The sequence below is a fragment of the Melanotaenia boesemani genome, chromosome 19 (genome assembly GCF_017639745.1).
Source record: "Melanotaenia boesemani isolate fMelBoe1 chromosome 19, fMelBoe1.pri, whole genome shotgun sequence".
NCBI lineage: Eukaryota > Metazoa > Chordata > Actinopteri > Atheriniformes > Melanotaeniidae > Melanotaenia > Melanotaenia boesemani.
In genome coordinates this window covers 10,777,658-10,804,594 of record NC_055700.1, presented here as the reverse complement: position 1 = coordinate 10,804,594, position 26,937 = coordinate 10,777,658, and the positions used below count along the sequence as shown (strand labels likewise).

The 26,937-nt window shown below is 38.3% G+C and overlaps 1 protein-coding gene across 1 annotated transcript in view; it reads right to left on the bottom strand.

Moving 5' to 3' along the window:
- The window catches only part of pcsk5a (proprotein convertase subtilisin/kexin type 5a), a 28,144-nt gene extending 8,143 nt beyond the window's left edge, over positions 1–20,001 (bottom strand). The window contains exons 1-30 of the mRNA XM_041970695.1: positions 19,840–20,001; positions 18,130–18,234; positions 15,862–16,014; positions 15,597–15,740; positions 15,226–15,302; positions 14,913–15,001; positions 14,640–14,812; positions 14,276–14,482; positions 12,433–12,533; positions 12,221–12,324; positions 11,775–11,895; positions 11,329–11,517; positions 10,426–10,562; positions 10,210–10,332; positions 9,983–10,085; positions 9,509–9,699; positions 9,220–9,304; positions 8,714–8,817; positions 8,433–8,571; positions 8,082–8,197; positions 7,595–7,697; positions 5,406–5,542; positions 4,507–4,707; positions 4,263–4,331; positions 4,061–4,103; positions 3,758–3,900; positions 3,113–3,313; positions 2,044–2,127; positions 1,737–1,935; positions 715–929 (exon numbers count right to left, since the gene is read on the bottom strand). Coding sequence (XP_041826629.1) covers positions 715–929; positions 1,737–1,935; positions 2,044–2,127; positions 3,113–3,313; positions 3,758–3,900; positions 4,061–4,103; positions 4,263–4,331; positions 4,507–4,707; positions 5,406–5,542; positions 7,595–7,697; positions 8,082–8,197; positions 8,433–8,571; positions 8,714–8,817; positions 9,220–9,304; positions 9,509–9,699; positions 9,983–10,085; positions 10,210–10,332; positions 10,426–10,562; positions 11,329–11,517; positions 11,775–11,895; positions 12,221–12,324; positions 12,433–12,533; positions 14,276–14,482; positions 14,640–14,812; positions 14,913–15,001; positions 15,226–15,302; positions 15,597–15,740; positions 15,862–16,014; positions 18,130–18,234; positions 19,840–20,001 — 4,018 coding nt within the window. The remainder of the gene's footprint in view (positions 1–714; positions 930–1,736; positions 1,936–2,043; positions 2,128–3,112; positions 3,314–3,757; positions 3,901–4,060; positions 4,104–4,262; positions 4,332–4,506; positions 4,708–5,405; positions 5,543–7,594; positions 7,698–8,081; positions 8,198–8,432; positions 8,572–8,713; positions 8,818–9,219; positions 9,305–9,508; positions 9,700–9,982; positions 10,086–10,209; positions 10,333–10,425; positions 10,563–11,328; positions 11,518–11,774; positions 11,896–12,220; positions 12,325–12,432; positions 12,534–14,275; positions 14,483–14,639; positions 14,813–14,912; positions 15,002–15,225; positions 15,303–15,596; positions 15,741–15,861; positions 16,015–18,129; positions 18,235–19,839) is intronic.
- Positions 20,002–26,937: the final 6,936 nt, after the last annotated feature.

The window sequence follows — 26,937 nt, the reverse complement described above, 5'->3', positions numbered from 1 at the left end:
ATTTTTCTATTTTATCTATGAAAATATTTATAAAATAATATCTTGTCATATTAATATAAATTTTCTATAAACACCTGGATCATTTTCTTGTCCTTTTTATCACTGAGGCAAACTTGGTAATTACAACGTATGTATGAATACTATATCAACTAGTTATTCTTTATACATGGCTGTATGTATTGGTGACTCACTGAGGTCCAATGGAGTTGCTAATGTATGATCCACACCCATGCATACATTTAAAAACAGCCTTTAAATATGTGTCCACTGTAGTGGACACTATGCATCAAAGAGTTAACGATATTTGAGTATATTATTCAGGATGGATTGAGGTTAATAGGAAAATCGTGCAAAAGCAAGAACATCATTGTGTACTAACAGTGCAGGTGCTAAACTGGCTAAACTTGTTCAGATCTGTAACCCAATGAAAAAATTTGCCATTATCATAAAAAACACAACAACAATGTAGGGGCTGATGAACAATTGGGTATCTGAAATCTTAAATCAAGCAATAACAAACATCACACAGTTCTAAGCACATTTAACATCTGTTATATTGTCTTTCTTTTCTTTCTTTCAATTTGATTTTTGTTTTAAATGGTTAAAGAGCCATTACAGTTTTTTTTTTTTTTTTATTCACATCACTACAAAAGCACACATTGTGAGTGAATCCCAAGAGCTGACATTGACCTGATTTGCAGTGTGTTTTGGTACCTGTGCACAGCCCAAGTGGGCTGCACTCTCTGCAGGCTGCTGGGCAATGATGGCACTCCCTTTCTCGGACAATGTGCCCTGGAGGACACTCCTCCACACACAGGTGCTTATGTAGTAGGAGAGGCTCTTCACAGGTGAGGCAGTGCGTGGTATTACTCTCACAGGATGCACAGCCGGGTGCACAGTTGAGACACAGCTGGCCTGCAGGATAACCCCTGTCGATATCCAATCAGAGATCAGTAGATGGATTAACAAACAAACTACCATACACTGAATTACTGCATGCATGCTCTGCATTGATTTGCCTTTATTCTGCAGAGCAGGCTGCTTAATATACACATACTGCATGTCTCTCATATTCCTAATAAAGCACATGGCAGTGAACGTTGAACAATAACAATTTACATATAAGTACAATTTTATTTCCCTGAGTTTATTTGTTTTTCTCATATTAATGTCTAGCTGGACATTTATTTCCTCTTTTCGGATGTGAAAAAGATCAAATAAGCTGTCATGATTGCCGTTGGGGTAAACAAGCAGACTGACATGTTGTTGTGTTCTTTGCTGCACAATAAAGAGGACAACTAGAAATTTATCCAGAAAACTCTGTTGAGGTTAGGTAATACTCAAATGGCTAAAAAAAAATTGTAGATGTTTTAAAAACAAAATGATAAAAACATCCACAGTTGAAAAATTAAAATACTCCTCTCAGTGCTTTTTGAGCTTCTGACAGGACAGTTTGACGCTTCCAGTCTCAAGTATGTCACAGCTTGATGGCATATAAACATCAAGAAAGAAGCAGCATAATCACAGCAGCAAATATGTCTTGTGTCATTTATTTTTGGCACTTCAGAGCATGTGTCTCTAATACATCTGGTTTGACGTTCAGGAGAAATGATTATATGATTCTGCCTGCAGGGTTAAAACTCGTCAAACCAAGAATATTTGCAGAGCTGAAAAGAAACATACAAGCCCAATTAAATGAGTCAAATAAACCAACTGAGATAGGATTGCCCCCTGACCTGACACACTCTTGAACACACTGTCCATCCTGGAGGAATAACTGAGCTTTCCGAGAACTCTGACATCGACTGCAGCTCTGAGCATCCACACACTGCAAGCAGCCTACAGGGCACGCCTCGCACTTGCCGCTCAGCCGATTGGCAAAGAAGCCCACCGGACACTTCGACACACACGTCTGCTGCATGGTTAGAAAACGCCCTGAAGGGGAAAACAGCAAGCAGTAAACATTAGCTTTAAAAGAGCTGATTTAAAGTGGTGTAAGCATGAAAATAATAAATTACTGCTGCAGGTATGAATGATTGACACCTTTTCCACATTTCGTGCACTGGTTTTTCTGCTCTCCTGAACAGGACTCACAGGATGGGTGGCAGTCTTCACATGCCCCATCATCTGGAGGGAAACAACACTTTGAACATCATATAACCATAGTGGGTGATAAAGTAGTTTCTTATTACAGCTCTATAGAGAACAGAAAAAAATGAGACCTGAAGGACTTTCATACCTATTTATGCTAAACAGTGCTTCAGATAAATACACACTAACTTAATCTTGAGAAAAAAGTTCTGATTATTATCTTTCATTACATTTTGAGCAATTAAGTCTGATCTCTGTTCTTTAAAACTCTCTTCTGTCCTGTCATTTCTCCTCCAAACTAACAGGGATGCCCCTGTCTTCTCCCCATCTAACTTGCTAGAGGAAGCCTAATCAGACATCTCTACCACTTCCTAACTGCTGATTCACCACCAGTGTCTAGACTCAGAGGTGTCCTATCTCTTCCTCCTTTTGTGTCACTGAGATGACAGATCAGGGTCTACTTTATCCTCTTGGCCTAGTTTGAACTGCATTAAATTTCTTAGAAACTTATTACAATATTAATCTAACACTTTTGCATAAGAGCCAGAACGTAGAAACTGTCAGTGGTGCTGCACGTCTCTCCTGACACTAGTTGATAACATCCATCTTTTGTAAACAATTTATCCTTAACTATCAACTTTTGTCATTGCTGAGATTTGAAGAGTAAAACTAACTTCACTTCTGTGTTCATTTTCAGACTTTGTGTTAACCCATGCACTTCTGTCAGAGTTATTGTAGCTCCTATAATTAAGATGTCTTGCCTCACTTTAATTACTATGTTGTTTTAAAGCCTGTTCATGGGAGGAACAAAATGTTCAGGATATACAGTCAATTATTTAAAACTCTGTATCTGTCTGACATTTATTGTACTTTTAGTACTTAAGTGGGTGCAGGATGAGGGAAAGAGGCACACAGACCAATTACCCTCCAAGATTTCTTCCCTGCCCCTGTGAAAGTGCCTAAATCCCTGCTTCATTAAAGGCCGACAGTTAGATTAGTGGAAAATAAGTAGTAGGCTCACCGTTGAGAAAGGTCTTAATGGGGCAGGCCTCATGGCCAAACACACATTCCCCATTTTGAAGAATCTTTCCGTCTTCACATGACAGACAGTCACTGTCCTCAGGACCGCTACATGTCTCACAGTCCAAGTGACACTCCTCACAGTCGTTGGAGTCTTCATCTCCGTAGAAACCATCAGAACATACTGAAACACACCTCCCCTCTGCAGAAGAAGAGAAGATTCCCTTTTGGGTGGCTGTGCTTCACTTTAAACCAAACTTCACTGATTCTACATATCAAAGTGTGTTTAAAGTATTATTTCATGGAGGGAACAAAATGTTCAGGATGTTTTGATGGATCATTTGGGGCCGAAAATTACAAATGTTGAAGTGAAAAAAATTGTATTGCACTGAGGTGGCAGCCCTTTTAAAGCCCAAAAGACTCCAAACCACAGATGTATTTATTACCATGCACTTCTTTCTGCCTTTTTAAATTAACATATAAATACAAAAAGGAACCCTAACCAAAGAAAACACAAGAAAAGAAGTAGAGAAAAACATATATCAGGGAAAAAATATATATTAATATGTCATGCATAATAATGTTTATTGATTACCTTTGGTGCTTGACTAAAGAACCTCCATTAATGTCAAAAATACAGTTTTACCTGATAAGAAGAGGTCGGTCTCACACCAGTAGCACTCATGTTCATCACAGCTCACACAATTGTCATCACATGGAACACAAGTCATCTCCTCCTCCACGCTGTATGTCTTTGCAGGGCAGTTTTTGTAGCAGCCATCCTGAAAGCTGATAATAAAAGCAGCAGTCGATACTTGCACGTACACAGAAATCCACTCTGCTTTCGTGGCAAAAATAAGCCTTTTCATTCAGGTATAGCAGTGAAATGAAAGGCAGAGTGAGCGCAGAGGTGAGATCACACATGGCAAAGCGAGGCACACAGCCTTACTTGTAAAAGCCCTCAATGCAGGACAGGCAGTGCCTGGGGTTATCTGTTGAAAGCAGACAAAAACACTCAGCTCTCCTTTTAAACAGGAGCTACCTGGAAAAACCTCTGAACATGGTCTATGACACGCCGGCACAAGAGCGCAGTCATCTACAGGGGGTGCTCACTTGGGGAAAACTATTATAGCTGCTGAACTGTGACTTACACAAGACACACTTTCTGCAGCCCTCCTCACACGCCATGCATTCATCATAATCTGGGTCCTCCACCTCCCCTGAAAACACAGAAAACAGACAAACTGTGGGGAAAGGTGCAGCAAGCAAAACAACTGAAATCGGAGGAAGAGAGGGGGCTGTGAGTGGACGTTAGTGAAACGACACTCTGCAAGGTCACTCACACAACAGTTACCCAAAAAATTGCCTCACAAACAATGCTGTGACCTTGTTTACCTTCACCACACTCCAGCTTCACACACTGTCCATCGGAGATGTAGTAGAAGGAGTTACACTTCAGGCATTGGTTGGGGCCTGTACAGAGGTGACAGTGCTCTGAACAGGGCTCACAGGTCTTCTCATTGGTGTGGTGGAAGGCCTCAGGACAGGTGTCCAGGCAGAGATTGTTATACAGGTAACGCTCTATTCCAAACTTATCTGGAGCAGAAAAGAGGGTATCATTGAGGTGAATCATACCATCTTAACTTCCTGGTTATATACCATTAATTTTTTTATTAACCTAAAGCAATACACAAAGCTTTAAGCTTTAAAGGGCTTACATAGTCAATGAAGCTACTGGACAAAATGTAAGTGACTAAATGATTATTTGTAGGATGAAATGGATCACTTGTAGTGACAAAAAAGTATTGATTCACTGTCACTGGTCTCATAAGCAACATTTTCAGATGCATCAGGGAGCTTATTTCAGTGGAAAAGCAATAAAACCCCATTAAATCACGACCAAGCAGCCACAGTTAGTGACTAGAACAGTATTAAAGTCAAGATACTGCTTATCATTCTTTGTGTGATGAAAACCTAAAGCGCAATTCAAAATACAGGACCCCCCTTCCATTCAAAATGAGTGGAAAGGGGTGTCCTAACTGGAGTGGCATTCTTCAAGAATGCCACTCCAGTTAAGACAGGATAAAATTGTTTCATCACAGGATAAAGATCATCCCTCTTTACAGCTAATAATTAATCTGCAGTGACCCTTCTCTCTATGGAGACAAGTGGACCCATACTATGAGACTAAATTGGCCCAGCAGTACAACAAAACTACAGGGTATTTTTCTTATAAGCTCATATGTTCAACCCACATGCTTTTCCACAGTGTGAGCTACCATTTTCTTCCTCACCTGTATCACAGCTGGTACAGCTGGCAATTCCCGCATCTATACATGTGGCACAGGTATGGTCACACAGGTGACACTGTCCACCCGATTCATACTTCCCCTTGCCACACTCCACCATGCACTGGCCTTCTTCTAAAACCCTGCAGCCAACCACCCCCCACCCCAACAAAAAGAGAGAAAAAATTAATACATATGAATCATGTCTTTCTAAATGAGCAGAGCTGACTTACATTCCAGCATGCACCATATCATTAGCCTCATAGTACAATTTCTAAGTTATATTTTGACTAAATTGTGATTTCTGTTTAACTGTACTCTCTTAATATTGCTGATTGACTGCGCATCATTGCCTATAAAACCTTAAAATATGACTCAGGCAATCATGCTAAGAGGCTAGCAATGTGGCACATTTACACAGGCGTAACTGAGTAAGTTAACAAAGGGAGAGGAAATGGAGGGAGTGGGGATGGTAGTTAAATAAAAGGCTAGTCCAGTTTTTACTTTTTAAAGCATCCTCAGTTCGTTTGTGCACAATGCATATAAGCAATTTTTCTAATGTTCTTTACATCAGAATAAATTTTAAACTAAATGTAATTTTGCTACTGCATAGTACGGCTCTACTTGAGCCCTTGTTTTAAAATTCTCTTTAAGCTACAGTTCTTAAAATTTGGCCAGCTAAGGCTTGTACCACATCTTGCGTCCACATCTGTAAGCCCTAGTACACAATAAACCCTTGTGCTACCAAACTGTTTCATCTACAGTGTAAATTGCTGTACTATTCTTTTTTTGTGATTGTTTTTTGCAAATACAGGGGCTTTTTTTTAAAAAAAAAAAACAAAACAAAAAAAAAACAACATTAAAAACAGCAAAGTAAGTTTGCATTGAATGATGTTTGATTCTGTCATGGGTCATAGTGGGGACACGAGGAGGAGGTAGGTCCCAAATGCAAGACTACAACGCAGGAGCAGGTGGACTAGGATTTACAAAATAAAAACAAGGAGTTTTTATACAGAGGGAGCTGATTAGTAAGGAGCAAGTATGTTAACCAGGAAATGGAAACCAGGCAAAAAAGAGGAGCAGGAACTAATTTCAATTCAATACACAAGGGAATAGACTACAAAATAAAACAAGTAGTAAGACTAACTAGCATGTAAATGATACCAGAAAACAAAGCTTACAGACCAACATGAGGTGAAAAAAACTACAAATGGAAATCTGTTAAGAATTAGACCAAACACAGAACTAAAACCCGCAGATCATGACAGATTCAGGGCCCCTGTTTGTTACTGGGATTGTAGAGAGAGAAAATATTTACTGCAAATGCTGATATAATCCCACACAGTAAAAATCTAACAAGCTGGCTTTCAACAAAGAAACAAAAACAAACTCATTGCCTCAAAAAATCAGTTTTAGAAACACGAGTTACTGAGTACAATTAACTGAAACAATTTAAGTTTATAGAGTTTAAATTAACTCCATAAATCTGAGTATGTTTAACATGAAATTGTGCAAGAAAAACAATTTAATCAAAACCATGTAAATTAGAGGCGATGCATCACATGATGAGTTCAAGTTCACCTTACTCAGATTTAAGAGATTCTCTCGCCTGCTTTCAGGGTAAAAGATGTGTTATTGATGATATGAGCTCCCGACCTGGGAGTACAAAGTTAAATAATCACTTCTAATTTGTTGCCTTGAAATGGAAGTCAACAGCAATGTGTACCGACTCCCCTCTTATCGCCATTTTTACATACACATCTTATTTACACTGACTAACTGATAGACATTCAACTTAAGTGCATGCATTTATTAATCCATTTGTACTCCATCTGATTCATTTAAGATGAGCATTAATAACAACTTGTTTAAAAATGAGTCACATTCACTAAATATATTCTATAAAAGTCAACCTTACAATCAACAGCCCAGAAACATCAGTTCCATGTTCAAAGTTTTGAATAGTTTGCTTTTAATTTCTGTGTTATGTTTGTTGTGATTAACATGTGTAAATCAAACTTTTCATTAATAGAGAATGAATGAGCATTCTATTTGCTTTAATGATATCTAAACCAATATTTCTGAAACATTATTATTTGCTACTCAACACCTTGATGAAATAACATTTATTACTCAGATAAACAGAGGATGCGTTGATTTCCCCTCAGAGCTTAAATCAAAAACGTCTAACTCACCGTGAAGAAGCACAGCTGATGCAGTCTTCGCTTCGTGGCCCTGTGCACTTCAAACACGTTGCATCACATTCACGGCACCCCCCGTCACTATCATGATACTCTCCTGATAGACAGCAAGAGAACCATGCTGACTCAGAAATGAAAAACAGTCTGAGGCACATTTGATGGTTTAATGTCAGATGCCAAAGAGTGGAAGGTGCATAAAACCAAACAACCCTGCATTTTTTGTTATTACAAAGAAACACAGCTGGCTTATGATTGACTTAGTCTCTGAAAAAAGAGGCAATAATACAGCAGTAGACTTATATGAAAAGCAAATAAGTCATTTTTGTCATAAGCAAACTTTAGTAGCTTGTGTGAACATAACATATTATCTGTGTTCTTGCATTAAATACATTTGGCGAAGTGTAAACACAAGTTGTAAAGGCTGCATTATATTTATCCAGCAGTGCTACGCCAACATGTAATAGAGCAGGGAGATGCTGACCGTCTGTGCATTCAGTGTTAACAACACACACTCCCTCCTGTAGGCTGTGACCACTGGAACAGCTGCTGCAGTTCCCCCTGCTCGGCCCCACACAGGTGAGACAGCTGGCGTCACACCTGAGGAGAACAGCACAGAGACTGAACACACATTGAAACCAACAAATGCACATTGCTGACCAGCAGACAAGACAAACCCAGAGAAAATAACTACCCCCAATACATACAGGCACACAACAACAAACAGAAGTGCCAAAACAAGCGCAAACACAGGCTGAAGCCAACAACCAGAATAAGTCCTGCCGTCAGCCGATAAACAAACCACCCACACCTGAACACACACCAGTGAGCTCACCTCCTACATATCCTGTGCCCATCAGCTATCTCGGGGCTTGGCTCTGTGGCGTAGAAGCCAGCACTGCAGGAGGACACACACCTCCACTCCTCCATCAAGTAGCCTTCTGCACAGTGACTACATGCCTCAACACCTGCACCTGATGCCACATTAAGCAAAAATACACTTTAAAACAAAGGATTTTAAGTTGTAAAAAAATGAAATAAATAAGAGTTGTGTTGTGAATTTTAGATATTGAAATGCATTTTCACACAGATCCTGCCCCTTAACCTTGTTCTCACCTGCACAGGTTGCACAGGCCTCATGACAGGGCTTGCATATACTGTCCTGTGTGTCATGGTAAAATCCAGTTATGCAGCTACGCTGGCACCGATTCCCCTGCAGACTGGAGAGGGCGGAGAGAGCATCTGGCACCATGACACACTCAGTAAGTCATGTGATACCACAAAAATGAGTCACTGCCTTCAGACTGCTGGCTTGCTTTTCCAACCCACAGCACACCACCACAAACACTTGGTGAACTTAGTCAGTGAACACTTTTTACTTAACATTACAGTGAATTTGAACTCCCCAGTAATGATTCTGCAAAACAGATTTCAAGAAACCCTTATCTTTGTGAGTTGTGTGTGAAAAGGTAACGATGGCACAGAGTCAAAAATACTGTGGCGTTTTCTAATTGATGTGCTGCTGCCGGCGGTGTGTGCACATCAGTATTCTCAGTGTTGGAGGAGAGAGAGCAGTGTTTACAGAGCAGTTAATTCAAGCATCATCAGAGAATTTGTTTCACCTTGTGTCTGGTTTGCATTCTGTGCAGATGCTGTAGGAGGTGCACTTCAAGCAGTTTTCACTGCACTTTCTGCACGTGTTTGTTTCTGTAGGGAAATAAAAAACTACACAGTCACTACACATTAGAGCCACAACTAGATTAAAAACAACAGACTGGTTATGAGTACAATCATATGCTGCTAAATATGGATCCCTCAAGGCTCACTCAAAGATGTTTCTTCTGAATAATTATTGACAAATATGTTCTATATGAGATGTTATGATGATTAGTTAAAATCCAAGAGTCCAACCATGATCAGGGTAGTAGTCATCCCCACAGGTGGCTGTGCAGGTATTGGTCTCATCTGTCAGGTAATAACCAGGCTGACAGGAAGTGCACTGGTTGTTGCGACTTCCTGTGCAGCTTTCACAGTAGGAGTAGCACCTCTTACAACGGCGACGGTCACCCCAGAACCCTCGTGGACACTCCGATACACACAACCTTTTGGACAAGATTAAAACAAGGAATTTAAAAGACAAGAGACAACTGTTGCAACGAATGGGATAAAAGAAAATCACTACTTAATCTTGGTATGTTTTTGCCCCCTTAATAACCTTTTTATTTTAAAAACACACAAGCTTGTGGGATTTAGCGTAGTTTGCAAAAATGTCTACTAAATAAATGCTGATGATTTACAAATATAATATGTATGCGCTCCAGCAGCAGGGTTTAGAACATGCTTTCTGAATCCTCTAACTGTGCTGTTCTGTGTAATCAGGTTGACCTTGAATTATTCTTGAATTTGAGAAAAAAGTGCAGGCATGTGACACACTGCTGCGGGCCCGGCCCCTCACAACCATCATCGCTGCATTCTGGGTCGCAGGGTCCTGCAAGGTTGGATAGACACAAAGTCACAGCATCACCATGGCATGAACTGAGAAGTTAGTCAGATTGCTATTTTAGTTTCACATTTATAGGAAAATTCATAGAAAAGTGGAGTGTGTCACTGACCGTTGTATCCTTCAGTGAGATCTTCATCCATTGGAATCTCGACTGAGCGGGCTCGTCGATGATGCTCAAGGTAAGGCTGCTCTGCAGTGCCGTAAATCACCAGAGACCAGTTCTTCAGCATTCCTATAAACAACAGAGATCAAGTAAACACGCCTGTCCCATGACGTTTGCAAACTATGTTAGTTGCTTTTATGATACTGAGGAGGATAAGCATACCTTGTTTAGTGCTGTCTCTCTTCAGAGAGGGCATATCCTTGATTTTCAAAGTCCATTCCCCTGCTGCCTGCTCCCCCCAGCAATGAGTCGTCATGAATTCCCAGTTCTGAAATCCCTCAGTAGAGCTGTCAAGAGGCCTAAACCAAAACATTACATAACCATAAGCATACAGCTACTCCCCTACGATCACTCATTCTGTGATGACATAGTAACTGATAATTACAAATGACTTCTAATGGATGGATTAATATAGGAAATTTGAGTCTGGGTTAATAAGGAAAAAAACAAAAAATGAAACAAACAAACAAAAAAAAATGCAATCTAAAGTTATCATGACTGCAGATAAATACATTCACTGTGATTGCTGTACATTTTTTAAGCTCATCCATGACAGATTTGACAATGACGGAGACATCATGATGATTCAAATATCTTAGTGTGCTTTTCTTACACGTGAGCATTCAGGGCATCTTTTGAATCACATATGTATTGAGAGCTACATGGATTTATTAATGCATATTAATACTGTAAAATAATCTACTTAGAAATGCATATTTGAAAAAGCTATACAGATTTTAACTTTCCAGAGATCTTGAAAATATCATTAGAGTTATCAGCCATTTTCAACATTTAGTTTTTGCTTATTTGTGGTTTATTTTAGGACTTAATTAAAAGTAAGACACTGCATGTTAAAAACTTGCCAGCACTTCATTTAGCCAGGAACTCACCCAAATACTAGTTCCCTTGAAACACCATATGAGCATCACTCTTGTGATTTTTGTAGTAGTGTTTGCCAAAATCTACTTTTGCTCTTAGTTGCCAAAATGAGAACAAGCATGCTTATTGATTATCACTCATATAAAACACCATGTACTGGAAATGCGGGTGTGGCATTTCAGTTACCTGTTTGCTAGCAGCTCTGACACAGTGCCTGAAGGGGATGTGAGTGTGATGGAAAGGTCGCCACGATGACTGTGAGTGATGGTTATACGAACTACAACATGTTCCACATAAACAACGTGCTGCAGGGCCTTGCTGGAGCAGCCTGTAGACTCATACACAGACGTCAGCACCGAGTTAGGATGAATAATCCTGTCATGAGACACAGAGGGGGAAGAGAATAAAGAGACACAGCAAGTGGCAGAGATAAGAGGCGAGGCAGAAAACAAGAGGCGCAGGAGAGAGTTACAAGAAGAGCTACACCAAAGAAAAAGACGCCTATTAAAGTGCGTGAGAATCAGTGTAAGAGAGATCCAAGTGAGAACTGAGACAGGAATAGATGAAGCGTGATAGAAGAGAGGAAATCCGGCTCGGAACACAGATCTCTTGCAGTGCTGCTGGTGTAATACCTGCTCAGCTGGATGGCAGCCTCCTCCACACACTCGTGCTGCGGGGGAACGTGTTTCCAGTGTTCAGCCTCCTTCACCATACTCTCAGCATCCAGCATGCCAAAGCCATACAGATGGCTAACTGATAGACATAGTGACACACACATCACATTAACTGGGCTATGAAGGGCACTGAGTCTTCTACAGATTTTGCACCCTCTTGAGACTTTGTAGGCGTTTATTGCTGTTCTGCTCACTTTACCTCATTATCTTAGAATATGCTCACTGCTTTATGCTTTTAAACTTTTACTTGCTAAAAAAAGTAAAGAGAAATATTACCAAAATATTGAGTTTTGAGCTGATTTGATCCAGAAGATGTCATCTAATCAGTTTTCTCTAAACTTCTCGCAAATATTAAAAATGAAAAGAAAAGACAGTTTAGAAATTCAACAAATATCTGATGGTACCTTTGTATCCAGCTCCATTAATATGCCAGTCAGAAGCTATAAGATGATGGGCTTTTGATGTTCGGACAATAATGTGCTGCACGTCCCTCCAGCTCAGAAAGGGGCTGTAAAAAGTTCAAACAGAAGGAGACAATATGGTCTCTGTATACAGTTATATTTGATGGTTTTAACATGGCCTGAATGTATGGCTTTTGTGTAAGAGAGCTGCTCACTTGGCCTCTAAAGTGAGAGCAATGACACCAGCTGCCACAGCGGAGGAGAAGGAAGTCCCTGACTGAGTCCTCTTGCAGCTCTGCAGTGGTCCCAGTGTCATCTGTCCAGGACAACACATCTCATTAGCTTTTCAGTAATTAACTGTATTCACCTGCTGCTGTTTAAAGATGGGATTTTTCTCTTTGAAGAGTTTATGCTATTTTTTTTATTATTTTATTATATGCATAAGAGGATTACAGGCAGACAGGATTGGTAGCTTTGACAGTAAAATAAACCACAAAGCAACGGCTAATATTCTGCTGAAGTGAAAAAGGAAAATAAACAAGACGCCCAACTTTTAAGTCTATTTGTTCTACTGTGTGATGTTGAGAATTTTAAACTGATTGCTACAAGGAATTATATTATTTTATCAAATGAAGAAAGTTTAAAGAAAGTAATCCTGAGACATTTTGGTTTGACTGAAGGATGTCTAAGAGCATCGCAGTCATACTCTCTCATCCTCCATCTTATGTGTGTTTTCTGGCTTTGAGCTGACAAGGAAGAGCTGCTGTTAGATCCAGCTGCACGTTACAAAGCGATCCTTAAAGTTACATCAAAGTTACAGGTGGCATGATTAAAAAAATGACAGATAATTGATTTTAAAATTTGGCATAATAATGGACAGAACATACTTCTGAATCATGCTGTTAGTTTTAAAGGTGATACTAAGATATTGTAACGCTCCATCCTTTTATAGATGAATCAGCTTTGCTGGAGACAAGCAAACAAATAAAAATGTTTCTCTGAATCACAGTACTTTCATTTTTCACTCTCAGTTTTGTATGTCCTTGTTTTATATGCCATGTTTGTCCTTGCATTTAGTGTTTCCCAAAAAATTTCTGTGTTTTAGATTTTACAATAAGTTGACAGATTCAGCCGCTAATTTCTTTTTCTCCTCATAATTTTTAAAACAATATTTAAAATTGCTTCTATGTCTTCTCATTCTTCATCCTTATCACCAGGGTCATCATTATCATCTTCCTCATCATTATCTACTTCTTCTTTTCATCCTTATTATCACTAAAGACTAATCAATTGCTTATTTACTAAACTATTCTCCAGTTCTATTTCTGTTATTTTTATTTAATTAACCAGTCCTCATAATAATTGAACCAAAATAAATTACTCTAGTCAGTGATGGACTGAAATAATTAAGAAATTATTAAAAAAAATAAATGGGCTGTAAACTATGATAACAGCTGTATTATCAAGGCAACCGTTTTTGGCGTTGAAAGACCTGTAAAATTAAAATTTTGTTTTCATAATAACAATAAAATAGTAATTTTTGATTCACCACTATTTGTTATTTAAATACACTGAAAATGAACATTTTCCAGTAACACAGTTAAGGTACTTGGCTTGGCTGTAAATAAATCTATCTTATATCTCTGCATTTTAATCTCTTAAAAATGACATACATCTTCTATCATTTCGTTTTTTTAATATGTCAGAGTTTATCCCTTTTATTTTTGTACTGCAAACTCTTGTAACTTTCTTAAAAGTGGATTTGTTTGTTTGTTGTTTGTCTGATCAGAGAGGATCCTATATGAGATGCACGAGGACACATTTACTATAACAAATGGGACTTTTTCATGAGAAAAGCACAAGGATTTTAACTTTAATGTACTGCATGCAAGAAGTGTATTTAAGAGAAACAGACAAGTTAAATTATTTGATCAAACAGACTTCAGTTTACATAGAAAGGATAATAATCTGCAAAGGCCTGTGCTTGTCTTCTGACACTAAATGGCCACACTGCAGATAAAGAGATGTTTTTAATCTTACTCATTGTTCTCAACTCACCATCTCCTCTGTCTTCCCATCACTGTAAGCCGCCGCCAGTGTGGAGGAGCATCGCTCTAGGTAATCTGGCTGGCTTCCATGGCGACTGCCGCTGCTGATAGAGACGGTGTAGATGCTATTGCTGTAGCCATCGCAGGAGCAGTGGTCACCTTCTCGCCCTCCATTCCCCGAAGCCCAAACAAAGACAGATCCCCTCCCATGCCGACCCTGAAATTAATTTGGGAAGCAGACAAATATGAATGACCTACTGATATCAAGGTATTGATAAGGAGAAAATAAAGGAGAGGAAATGAAGTAAATATACAGTTGCAGGTGACATAAACATAAACATCAGCAAAGCTTGTTATTTCTCTGTCATTCTCACTGTTTGAATGCCTCTCTTTAAAGCTAGACGGGCTAAAGATCCAGGTCCATCCAAAGTAGTCCCATCATCTTCTGGTCCCCAGCTGGCTAAATAAATATCAACATACTGTGGCCTGAAGCTCAGTGATTGGGCTTCCATAATGTCTGTTACATCTCCATCCAGCATACGGATCCCTAAAGTGAGAAAAGAGCAACAAAAGTTTGAATCCACCACAACTCTCCAACCTGCAGAAGTCCTTTAAAATGCTACTTTTATGCCATCACATGGACTCACCTCCTATCCGTGCATGGAACGATACTCCAACCGTGCACTGAGAGTTATTTGCAGCTGCAGCAACAATCCCTGCACACTGAGTCCCATGGCTTCAGAGAAAGGAGAAGATCAGAACAACAGGTTAGATGCATATGCATGAAGAAAAGACAGGCTGTTTCCACAACATCAGACCAGTGTGAAGACAAAATTCAGACTGGGGAATTTGCATATCCATACGTGCATGTAATTACTGAATCATGCATTAATTAAATTTAAATTATGATGGGGAAGCAGCAGAGCAGGTGCAAAAAGAAATAAAGAAATGAGAACTCACAAGTTAGCAACATTGTAGGAATAATTGGGAGAGGGATCTGGGTCTTGTCCATTCACATCATAGCTGGCAAGTGGGTCCTAAATCAAGCAGAAAGTAAGTAGCAGCATATAAAAGCTGCCAGCAACTATCTGTCTCTATTTCATCAAACAAATCAGACAAAGAGCATTATTCACCACTCCCCTTCACTGTTAAGTGGATCAGACGTTTAATGTCCATTCCAATACTCTTAGCCGGCCTTTCCAAACCTTTGGCCCAAAAGCTCTGCCTGCAATATCTGTCTCAGCTCTGCGCTCTTCCACTAAGAGCCCTGCCAAATTGCTTATGATTAATGTCCCCTTCCTAAGAAGAGCGTCCCATCCCAGGGCACTTACATAATTTGGCTTCAGATCCGGATGCTCTCTCTCAATGCCATCATCTAGGACAGACACCACCACACCCTTCCCAGTGTACCCTCTCCTCCAGGCTCCTGCAATGTTCATATGAGACAGGCAGCCTGCGGAGTCATCCCTGCAGTGCTGTGGAGCAAATAGTAGGACATTGGCCCTTAGGAGCAAGGAATAAATCTATTTTAGTTTCTGTCTGTCTGGGTTTACACATCTGTATTTCAGAATTTAGTAAAGGAGAAATAAAACTTACAATGTACCACAGGCTGCTTAACACTGAATCATTGAGGTGCATTGTCTGGCTGTGGTTAAACTGATTGGTCCTTATGCCAGTGGGATAGATGTCATGATGTTTGGAGGTCCTCTTTACTCTTCTCAGGACCACCTGCTGTTGGATCCACTCCACCTTAAAATGAACACACAGGGTATATGTGCTTTAGCCATGATAGGGGCGAAGCTAGGGACACCAAATCTGTATGACAATTTAAATATTTCAGTAACTTCTGTAACAACTAGCATTAAATCTTAGTGACACATTAATTTTCTACAGTATATGTCCCTGCTTATACCTAAACTCCAAGGAGTCATTTCCATACTTACAGTTATATCTTAATTTTTTATCATGCACCTTAAAGAAGTATTTTATTAATCCAAATGATTTATTAAAATACTAAAACCTGCAGATCTAATGACAAAATCATTAGCTATGCCTGCCAGTAGCAATGTGAAGTACAGGATAGGTGACTATTTTAGTTAACATTTAAAAGTTGCCACACTGACCATTAACATTGTCAGGAACCTTGTTTTTGGTTAGTATGTCGCCTGCTGCAGATCACCTACCAGTGCCTACTTAAGCTCCAGTCTGCAGTCTCAACAGAGTCAGATTGTTGCCTCACCAGAGTGATACAATGCTGGCCAAATCTAAGTTTTTGTTTTATAATGACTTGTCTTTTTGTGTACCTCTTTTAGTGTGAGAACCCTGTCCAGACTGGAGCAGTTCATACCACACCACATTGAGCCAGTGTTTTTTTCTGCTGCATTGCCTTTACCTCAGTAACATCTGTCTATTTTGGAAGGATCTCTACCAGCCACGGGAGTTCCTGCCAAGCTTTTGTTCAGCCACAACTGTTCAGTACAAGATTTATTCGGACTCTGGGATTTTCTGTGTTAGCTGCCATATCTAACATTCACAGACACCTATAGCCTGGGAGGACTAAAGTTTGGTTTCTTCAAGGATCACATCAGTAAACATTTGGTTTTATTTACTTCTTGCTGTCTCTGCCTTCTCCTCAATCTGACCTTTTTTATATAACAAGTTATAACAAACATTACCACTCAGCTTAGGAGAACAATATTCTGTTGAATAAAATTGGCCTAATTTCTTGCATGTGGCTGTTATATCTGCAGCTTCTTGCCAACTTCTGGTCTCTTTGACATCTTACAGACTCCTAATTATAAATCTGTGGTCCATTATACATGAAGAAGTTTACAATTCTGATCTCTTCTATGTTACACCAGAAAGAGCCATGTTTCTTTTCATTTATAGTAACTAAGAGGGCTGCTGCAGTTTCTGTGTGACAACACAATCCAGCTGTGTCTTTTAACACAATTTACTGTTGTTAAAAAGTCTTAAATACTACTGTACATAATCTTGACTAGATGACTTTCCACACCTAGCATCAGTGTGAAAACTGCTCATTAAACATCCACTATACTACTTGTGTCAGGTCAAAATTGGTTAAGTTTACCTTCATAATTCACAATGAAGGACCAAAAAAACATATTTTTGTTTGCAATTGCCTTTGTTTTGTTTTCTTTTTGTCCAATGCTAAGTTACCTTGATGACCTATTTCATATTTTGTGTTTCCTTTATTTTGCCATGAACCTTTTTGTGCATGTTAAAGAAATGCAGAGTTACAAAGTTCACAATGTAGGGATATTCTGTCCTGCATTAAGAAAAAATGAGGAGCCTACAAATGAACATAATATGGGCTCTTTAAATGGTTTGTACTTATATAGCACTTTTATCCAAAGCGCTTTACATGTACATCACATTTACCCATTCACACACACATTCATACAAGGATGGCAAAAGCTGCCATGCAAGGCACTCAACCATGACCCATCAGGAGCTATTAGGGGCTTGGTGTTTTGCTCAGGGCCGGGATCGAACTGGAAACCCTTGGGCTGCAGGACGACCACTCTACCCACTGAGCCATGCTGCCCCGCATGTCATGGACATGTCATTGTATATCTGCCTTTCTTGCTTTTCGTTTGACAGAAATTAGGTTGATTTTCCAATTTAATCTAAAAACACTGCAACTATCCTCTAAATGTGATGGGTACTTGACATTTTATTGTTCTGCTCTGACTCTTGTCATCTTCACATTTTTTGGGGGGTGGGGTTGTAATTAATGGTGTCGTGTGCAGGCGGTCAGCAAACGTGAGGAAGGGAGTGGACATGCTGCTTATCAATAATCCAGCAGAGTCGTCCATCTCTCCTCATATCACATTACTATACCTCGGTCTCCTTGGCAACGCGTCCAGTCACTTCTTTGTTGCATATTGTGGAACGATTTGCTGTCTCGTGGTGACGGAAACTGTAGTAGCTCTTCAGGTCTCCAATCTAGTAAGACAGACATTAAATCCTCTAAATGAAATATGTATTTATTGTTTTTAGGTGAAGGGGCAGTTCATCTCTTTCTCTCATTGTTCTAAACAGCTGTTGAATTATGAAACAGTTGTTGGCCTCTTTCGTTCAGGCAGCTACCTTACACCTGTGATAGTTTTTCAGCTGAGGGCAACCTGAGCCACACTGCTGCCTGTGTGAGTTTGACTTCCACATGCACGTGTGGATTTGTGTCGATAAGGTCATATAGATTTTTCTTTTTTTTTTAATGAGGTCTTTTATGTTCAATTCTTACAAAAAGTCATTAGTTGGCCATTTTCTTTTGCAGTAAATTGTGACCTTAATTTATTCCCAGGGGACTCTGCTGTGAAATGTTTCTTTAAATTTCTTCCTTTAGAACAATAAAGTATTTTATATAACTTCATTTGAGCTTTCTGCTTCATTTTACTTGCAGCAAATCCAAGACCTGAAAGTTTCATTACAGCATCAAACCCAAGGGAGTACACGTTAATTTTCATGGGCCCTATTACTCAGTTTATTTATTTGCTTTAATAAATTATTTATGCTACCATTCTGTGGGTCTTGCAACCTTGAATAAAACAGTAATTAGGTTCAGGATCTTAGTCCTGTAGGGCTTAACTGGCAGAGATTAAATTAAGAGGCTTGAGGATAAATTAGGACTTTTTTAGCTCTCTCTAGACAGCTGAAACTAAATAAACCAGACAGGTTTCTACTGTTGATGAGCAGCTGCTGATTTGTTTTATCTTTTTTTATATACAGTTTTTTTCCCTCTTTCTAGATATCCCACAGAAGTAAAATCTGAGTCTACACTATGAAACTAAAAATATCTCAACTTAGCAGAAGCTTACTTTACCTCATGTGCTCCATCTAATGGGTCCATAATGTTTTCATCATCTCTTTTTGGAGCTTTTATTTTCTTCCACTTGAATAGAAATGTATTCATTGATCTAGATCAGGGCTATTCAGTTCGGTCACTCGAGGGCCACAGTCCTGCAGGTTTTCATTGTTTCCCTGCTCCACTACACCTGACTCAATTTAATGAGTCATTGTACAGAAATTTAGAAGCTGTTGCATCTATTTAATTTAAATCAGGCATGTTTGAGTGTGTTGAAAACCTGCAGGACTGTGGCCCTCGTAGGACCGAACTGAATAGCCCTGATCCAAAATATTCCTCAGAAAATGTCTGCCAGCACAATACAATTAAATGCATTTCTGAAAATACTAAAGCACTTTGGCGGATGTTTCCTTCTTAGAAGTCTAAGTAGAACTCTGCTGATTTCTCAGATTAAATTAATTTAAATGTTAATGGCTAGTTGTTTATATTAGAGCACAATAATTTCAATTAATGTAAAACTGTGAATATTTAATAACATTTTCTTTGACTCAGTGTCATTCAAAGTGATTGAATTATAGGCAGTGTTACATCCTTTTATATGTTACATCCTCTGTTCATTTTCACTTGCTAGCTTAGATACAACCATCTAAGAAATTATTTACAGTCACATAACCCTGATAGATAAAAAAAAAAAAAAAAGCCTGATGTCTTCTTTCTGTCTGCTCCTGATGTTTGAACACACTCACCTGACCCATGTTGGTAAGTCCATATTTCTCTGCGATTCTGTTCACAGACTCAAGGTCCCCTCTTACTTTTATCGCCCAGTTGTTGGTGTAAATTGTTGCATGAGAAAGCTGAAGGAGAGTTCCCATCCACAGCATGAAAAATCGCACCATTACTGCCAACATTTATAACAGGTTTCCTCAATTAGACTCTAACCAGAAGTTTCACAAGTTGTGACTGCTGCTAGCTCTGCTAAAGGTGCTTATCATTGTGGACTATCTAATTTAAAATATGAATTAAAAAGAAATAAAAAATGAAGGTAAAGACTACTGCTGCCAACACACTGATGTTCTACAGAAACTAAATGATGTTTGCCAGCTGAAGTTGTCAAGACTTGACTCTGTTTCACTGCCAGCAATCACCTATCAAATTACTTCAACATGGGAGCGACAGATCAACTAGTCTGTCCCTTACAATGATCTCACCTGGGTATTCCAGTTCACGATGTGTCTACATGTCCCAGTTTAATCAAATTGATTCTCTATATCTTCAGCCTGACAAATGATATAAGAGACGATAGGAGAAAATAGGCTTTGGTAATTTAACATGTTGCATTGACAACATCATTGATATGAATGATTTAAAAGATGCTGGAGAGATTGTTCAGGCCCAAAACATGCGGTTGTGAAATGAATAATAAATAAATACATACATTAATCATAACATGATGTAAACTATATTTTTTGTAGGACAGTTTTCTTTCTTTCTTGAGTACTTGAGTTGTTTTATATGAAATACATATTATGACTATATATATATATATATTATATATATTATGTCTAGAATATTTTGATTTTTGTGTGTGTGTGTGTGTGTGTTTTAGTTTGCATTTTCTTTTTTATTCAAGTTTAGACTTCATGGCTATTTTAAACTTCTTTTCTTCCTATGTTATCATTAGACATGTTTACTCTTTCCTGTTACAATCTTAGAAGGTAGTGTGTGTGGGAAAACAGGAAAAAAGGTTAAATAATCATCACTGATATGCTTTACAGTTCCCTCATACATTCAAAGCACATATTAATAAGCTGCTATATAGCTGTCTTGAGGAAAGAAAAAGAAGGTTAATTTGTGGATTTAATTTTTTTATGTACAATGATATACCACATGTGTTTTTTTTTAAACATTTTACATTATTGTCTTGCTTTTGGGGTGGCTGTAGCTCAGGATGTAGAGTGTTTGTCTGGCAGTCAGATGGTTTGTGGTTTGAGTCGAGGATTTCCCAGAAGGCTATGTATTGGACAAGACGCTGAACCCTATGTTGCCTCTGATATGTGCTCATTGGCAGGTGAATGCATGTTTAATTAGAGAAAAAGCATCATCTTTGTTTTAGCCTGTAGTTTGGCACAGACATTTTTTTTGTTTAAATCAGGGTACAAGGAGACCACCAGAGGTACAATTTTGGTCTTCATAAGGTACAAACAACAAGGGTATGAACAAGATTCGCACCTTTGAGGGTACCACCCCAGAGACAAACCTTTGTGTCCATTTGAGCTCATTTATCCTTACTCAGTGTATATATGTACATCTGCTTCAAGTGTTGTCAAATATTACTGCAAAGGTGCTTTGCAGTTTTACATTTACATTTACATGTTTTACTTTGCATAGTGTTAGACAACACCAGAAGCCAGTGCAGAGTTCAGATTCACATTGTCAGAAAAAAGACAGAAGGAAAGGCAGCACAGCAGATGGTGGTGGTCTGTGCGGCTATTAAATACCACGCAGCATCTTATTTTTCTTCTGTGTTCCTTTTACTGGTCGCATATGAGCTACACTACACAACTCTGCTCCTACGATTTCCAGAGGTACTGTTCTGTTTTGCTGCATTTGGCTAGTTCAGAGATCCGCAAGATCTCTGAAAACATAATTGAAATATGTAAAGTAACATGTAATGACACAGAGGATGGACAGAAGACAAGAAAAAAAGTTAATTTAATTTAATTTTGTTTTGTTTTATGAGCATGCTACGTGGTCAGAAAACTGTGTTAGAATGCTTGGAAATGCTAAATAAGAAATCCAGTAACCAATAAATCTACACAAGTCATGTACAATACAATTCTAATGTATAACATAAATAATTAGAAAAAGATTTCATAATGCAATATTGTCTTCTTTCAGAAGTTAATTCTATAATATGAAAATCTTACAAAACCATAAAAGCAATTCAAAAACACCATCATACAAAATAAGCAAAACAGGACAAGCTAAAAAACTATTATCTTTCACCTTCATTTCCATCTCGGCCTCTCCCTCTCATCCATTTTTGTTATCTATAATTACTCCAAGAAATTTAATTTTGGACACTCTTTCAATTTCAACATCATTAGGGATTAATTTTTACTAGAGTTCTTTAACATGTGTGTGAAGCTGCACCAAAGAATCTCAAACAGCAGAGTATCGTGACATAAAAGTACAAACATTTGAACACAAAGAGTTTGATTTGAAGCATAATATATGGTCATACTTTTTCCCTTTCATAAGTAGCATGTGATGTTTTTTTTTATTAATATTTTTATGTTCACAAACTGACTGCTGTCAAATTTTAGACCCAGAACAAAAAGTAAAAACAAAAGTTGCATTAAACGTTATTTGGATTGGATTAATTGGTGTTAAAGGCAAGCACATACCTTTCTGTCAAAATACATAGCTCCACATTAACATCAAGTTGCAGATATTAACTAGTACATGACATGGTGGCCCCATAGCTTTCCCATTTCTTCCAGCACTTATGGAACTGTTTCATTCTAAGGTTAAAGAAAAATGTTTCTCCATTTGATATATTTCCATTGCTATTCTATCAATTCTTTCTTTGCTGGAGGTTCTTTCATTAGTCATTTCCTGGTAACAGCTTTTCTCTTTTTTTCAATCAGCTCCCAACAAAATATTATTTAAGTATCATTCACCGGAGGAAACAGATGTAGGAGTATTTTCCAAGTAAATAGTACAAAAATTATATTTCAATTCAAAACACATTACATGGGTTACTTTCTTCTACAATTTGTCTCCTATATATTATATGGTTGAATATCAAGGCAACCGCAGAAGATGTGAAAGTGATGAGCTACCAGTTCTTCATATTGTCTCCAACAATGTCCATACTCAGACTGGCCTTTCTGTTTTAGTTTTAGTTTTGGGGTAGTAAAAAAAAATCTAATAATAATTTTCCATGTGAATACCCTCTAGTGACCGGAGCTGTATTCAGTTGTGTTCTGCAAATGTTTCAATGTTTCTCTGATATGGCAATCGTTGCTTCCTTTTCCTATTTTATTATTTTAGTTTGTCAATTGGGTCTCAAGTATTTGTAGGCATGAATTTATTTTAGAAACCAGCTTTGCTTTAATCTTAGATTTGTATGCATCAGTTAGCAGGGTGATTAGGCTGTTACTTTTGTCCCTAGCTTTCATAAAAAGAAACTCACAACCCCTATCAGCGTTATTACATTTCTGCTCAACAGAAGTGACAACTTTCCACTCCAAGCTTTTCTGCGTTAACCACGCCCACCTTTGATGTCCGACCAATCACACAATACCTCTTAGAGACCCACGAGAAGAAAGTTCTGCTCAGCTGATGTGTCAAGAACAAGCTGCAAGATGTCCCTAAATACGTCCGCAAGATTTCCATGATTTTGTTCTTGTTACATGAAAAAAGTTCTCGCTTTCGCAGAGTATGCAACAGGCTTAATTGTATTGGGTCTCAAGTTTTAAATTTTACTTTTAGGTGAATAGTTACAGGATCAAAACCACATTTATCACTTTCTCCTCAAAGCCCCATCTCCATTAATGGGTCTAGGTTAATATACATTTCGTTTAGTTTCCACAGGCAAAAACTTGGGTGCCAAAATAAGCAAATCTGTCTCGTCCTACTCTTTTGGGACCCTACTGTTGGGGTTCCAGTCTTACTGATCTGACCGTAAAGGGTGGAGACTGACAAACTGCAATCCAGCTTAAACAGTGTAATGTTGCATCTAATGCTTGATGATGTATAACCTTCCATCTAATGTTAGATCTAATATCTAATGTTTTTTGGAAGGTTACATTTGAGGTAAAAAAAAAAAGAAAGAAAGAATGAAAAACTTTATAAAGCTTAGTTTATCCGTCTTTGCCTTCTCCTGTTGCTTTGCCTTCTTTTTTCTTCATCTACTGTAACTGCTCCTTCCACCTTCATTTTCCCTTCACTAGTTTTGTCTCTCTCCTGCCACCTTGAGCATAAAAACAATGAAATGTTTAACATTAAATTGCTCAAAAACAAGCACACAAAAAATCTAAATGTTCAACAAGAATGCTAGCATTCAGCTTCACCTCTCCAAACATCTCAGCTCTCATTCAGCCTTCCTGGCTGAGCAGTGGTTCTCAAATGGGAGTACTATGAAATACTGCAGAAAGTTCTTGAGATAAATAAAATATCAGAGAATAAAACTTTGAGTCATAAAATAATTATCAAGAATAAAATCAACAGAAAAGTACAAAAAAACCCACATATATGAATATTTTAGTTTTTCTCATGTCATGTTTGGAATAATTCTCAACAATATTTTGCTCTGGTCAGAGGATATTTCATAGGGGTACAGTGCTGAAGAAAGTCTATGAAGTAGTGCTAGAGCAGGGGTGCCCAAAGTCGGTCCTCGAGGGCCGCTGTCCTGCAGATTTTCCGATGTTTCCTGCTTCAACACACCTGACTCAAATGACCCAAATTTCCCTGAGGACTCTCCAAAGGGATTAATAAAGTATTTCTATTCTATTCTATTCTATTCTATTCTAAATAGATCCAACAACCTATTAAGTTTTGCACAATGACTCATCAATTTGAGTCAGGTGGTTTTGGAGCAGGGACACATCAAAAACTTGCAGGATTGTGGCCCTTGAGGACCGGAGCTGGGTACCCCTGTGCTAGAGCATGAGCAATAATGATTTAATAATTTCAGACAACAATATTATTTATTGTATTGCTAATTTGCTTGCACTGTGAAAGGGGTTTATCACCTAAAACGTTGACTTACAACTCAGCTGTAACCCCTCAACAACATCCTGATAATCCTGAGAGCTCTGAGACTTTGACTTTGATATATACCATATAGAAAAATGTTTCCAATACCTATGTTTAGTGTCACTTTTTCAACATAACCACACCATTATCTTATCATTTTCCCACTTTAACACACTTTATTAACATATCAGACCAAAAATACACAAAAATAATAAAGTCTTAATAATAAAAAAGTAATATTCATTACAATAATAACCTACAAACACCGGTTCATCCCAGTTTTAAGCTTGAATAAAAAATTTTGTTTAATTAAATTCAAACTATCATATCTCTGGATTTATGTGGTCCATCAACATCAAACAGAAACTGGGAGAAAGTCTCAGATCTTAAGTCTCCAGTGAACCTGACAGTAGGCCAGGTAAGCTAGTTGTTCTGTTTTGGTGCTGTGAAAATGATTAGATCAGATATATACTACCTAATTTATTCTAAAAATATATGTTTACTTAACAACCATGCTAAAGCTGATCTAGTTACTGCAGTTTTATCACTGTTATCCTTTTATCTGTGTTCATGCTGGTGGGACTGGATCACGTGACATTCTTGTGGTACCTTAACAAAAAAAAAAAAAAAAAAAAATCCAAAACCAACCAACCAAACAGACAAACAAACAAACAAAAAAACATTAATCTCTGCAATATCAACCATATATGCCCCTACCTCACACCCCACACTGCTTCTATCCTGGTTCGTCTAGTCACGTCTCGCCTAGACTACTGCAACTCACCTTTTACTTGGTCTCCCTCACAAAACTTTACACAAACTGCAAATGGTTCAGAATCTTAACTAGGACTCCATTTTCCCACCACATTACAGCTGTCCTGCAGCAGTTCCACTGGCTTCCCATTTCATACCACATTCAATTAAAACATTTACTACTTACTTAAAAGGCCATCCATAATCTCGCCCCTCCATATATCTCAGCTCTCATCCATGTTGCTAACGTGCTCTTGGATCCTCTTCTTCCATCTGTCTCACTCTATCCCATTCACGCCTTACTTGCATGGAGGGGCAGAGCATTGATTTCTCCCCAATTATGGAACCCATTTCCCCCTGACTGCTGCAATATCATCTCACTTCCACTATTCAGATCCAAACTTATAACTATTCTTTTCAAACTCTTGGTACTCCCTATGATCCCCCCATGTCTCTTGTGTCTTGCTTTTCATTTTGAATGTTTTCTGTATTCTGTTTAATTTATGTATATTTACATGTATGTATATATAGCTTAAGCTTAAGCTAGCTGCTGACTCAGCTACATTAGCTTACCTTAGTACAAGTAGCTAATGAAAATGGAAAACAACAACTTACTTTCTGCAAGATTTAAAGAAACAACAGTGTTTTTTTTTTTCTGGCCAAGAAATTGCTTGAAAGCAAGTTGTTTTTAGAGGTGAAGGGATCGTGCTGTTTTAGTAACTTTTTATTAGGTCCTGGGATAAACCAAGAGAGATGACTAGCTCTACAAAGTAATTGCCTGATTATAAGACTGTAAGCTTTTCAGGTTTTAGATTATAAAGATTCTTCTATGTCCTGTGAAGTGTGTTGAGGACTACACAATCAGCTGTAAAGGAATGAAGTAGACCTTTGCTGACCTAAAATGATTAAATATAAAACAGACCTTGTGATCAGCCATATACCAAAACAGTAACTCAATGCTAAATTTGTGTCTTTAATGTGAACATAATGATAGCTCAAACTTGATTTTTTATCTTTGAGCTGGTGTACACATCTCTTTCCATTCTCACAGGTTATTAAACAGAAAAGATCTCTGCAGCCATAAACTTTTTTGAAGCAAGCTTAAGAGACAAATACACATTTTCTGCTTCTATTCTTAATCTCAGCTGTCTTTCAGAGTTCCTGCGTTAAGTTCAACTTGGGATTTCATTTTCTCCCTCAATGCCAGCAAGCTGTCCAAGCCTACAGGCAGAAAGAAGCAAGCCTCTTTCCTGCTGTTTTCATTGGTCAATAAACATTTCCCCTGTAGGGTTGTTGACTCTTAAGGTGCTTGCTTCCTCCTTAGTGTC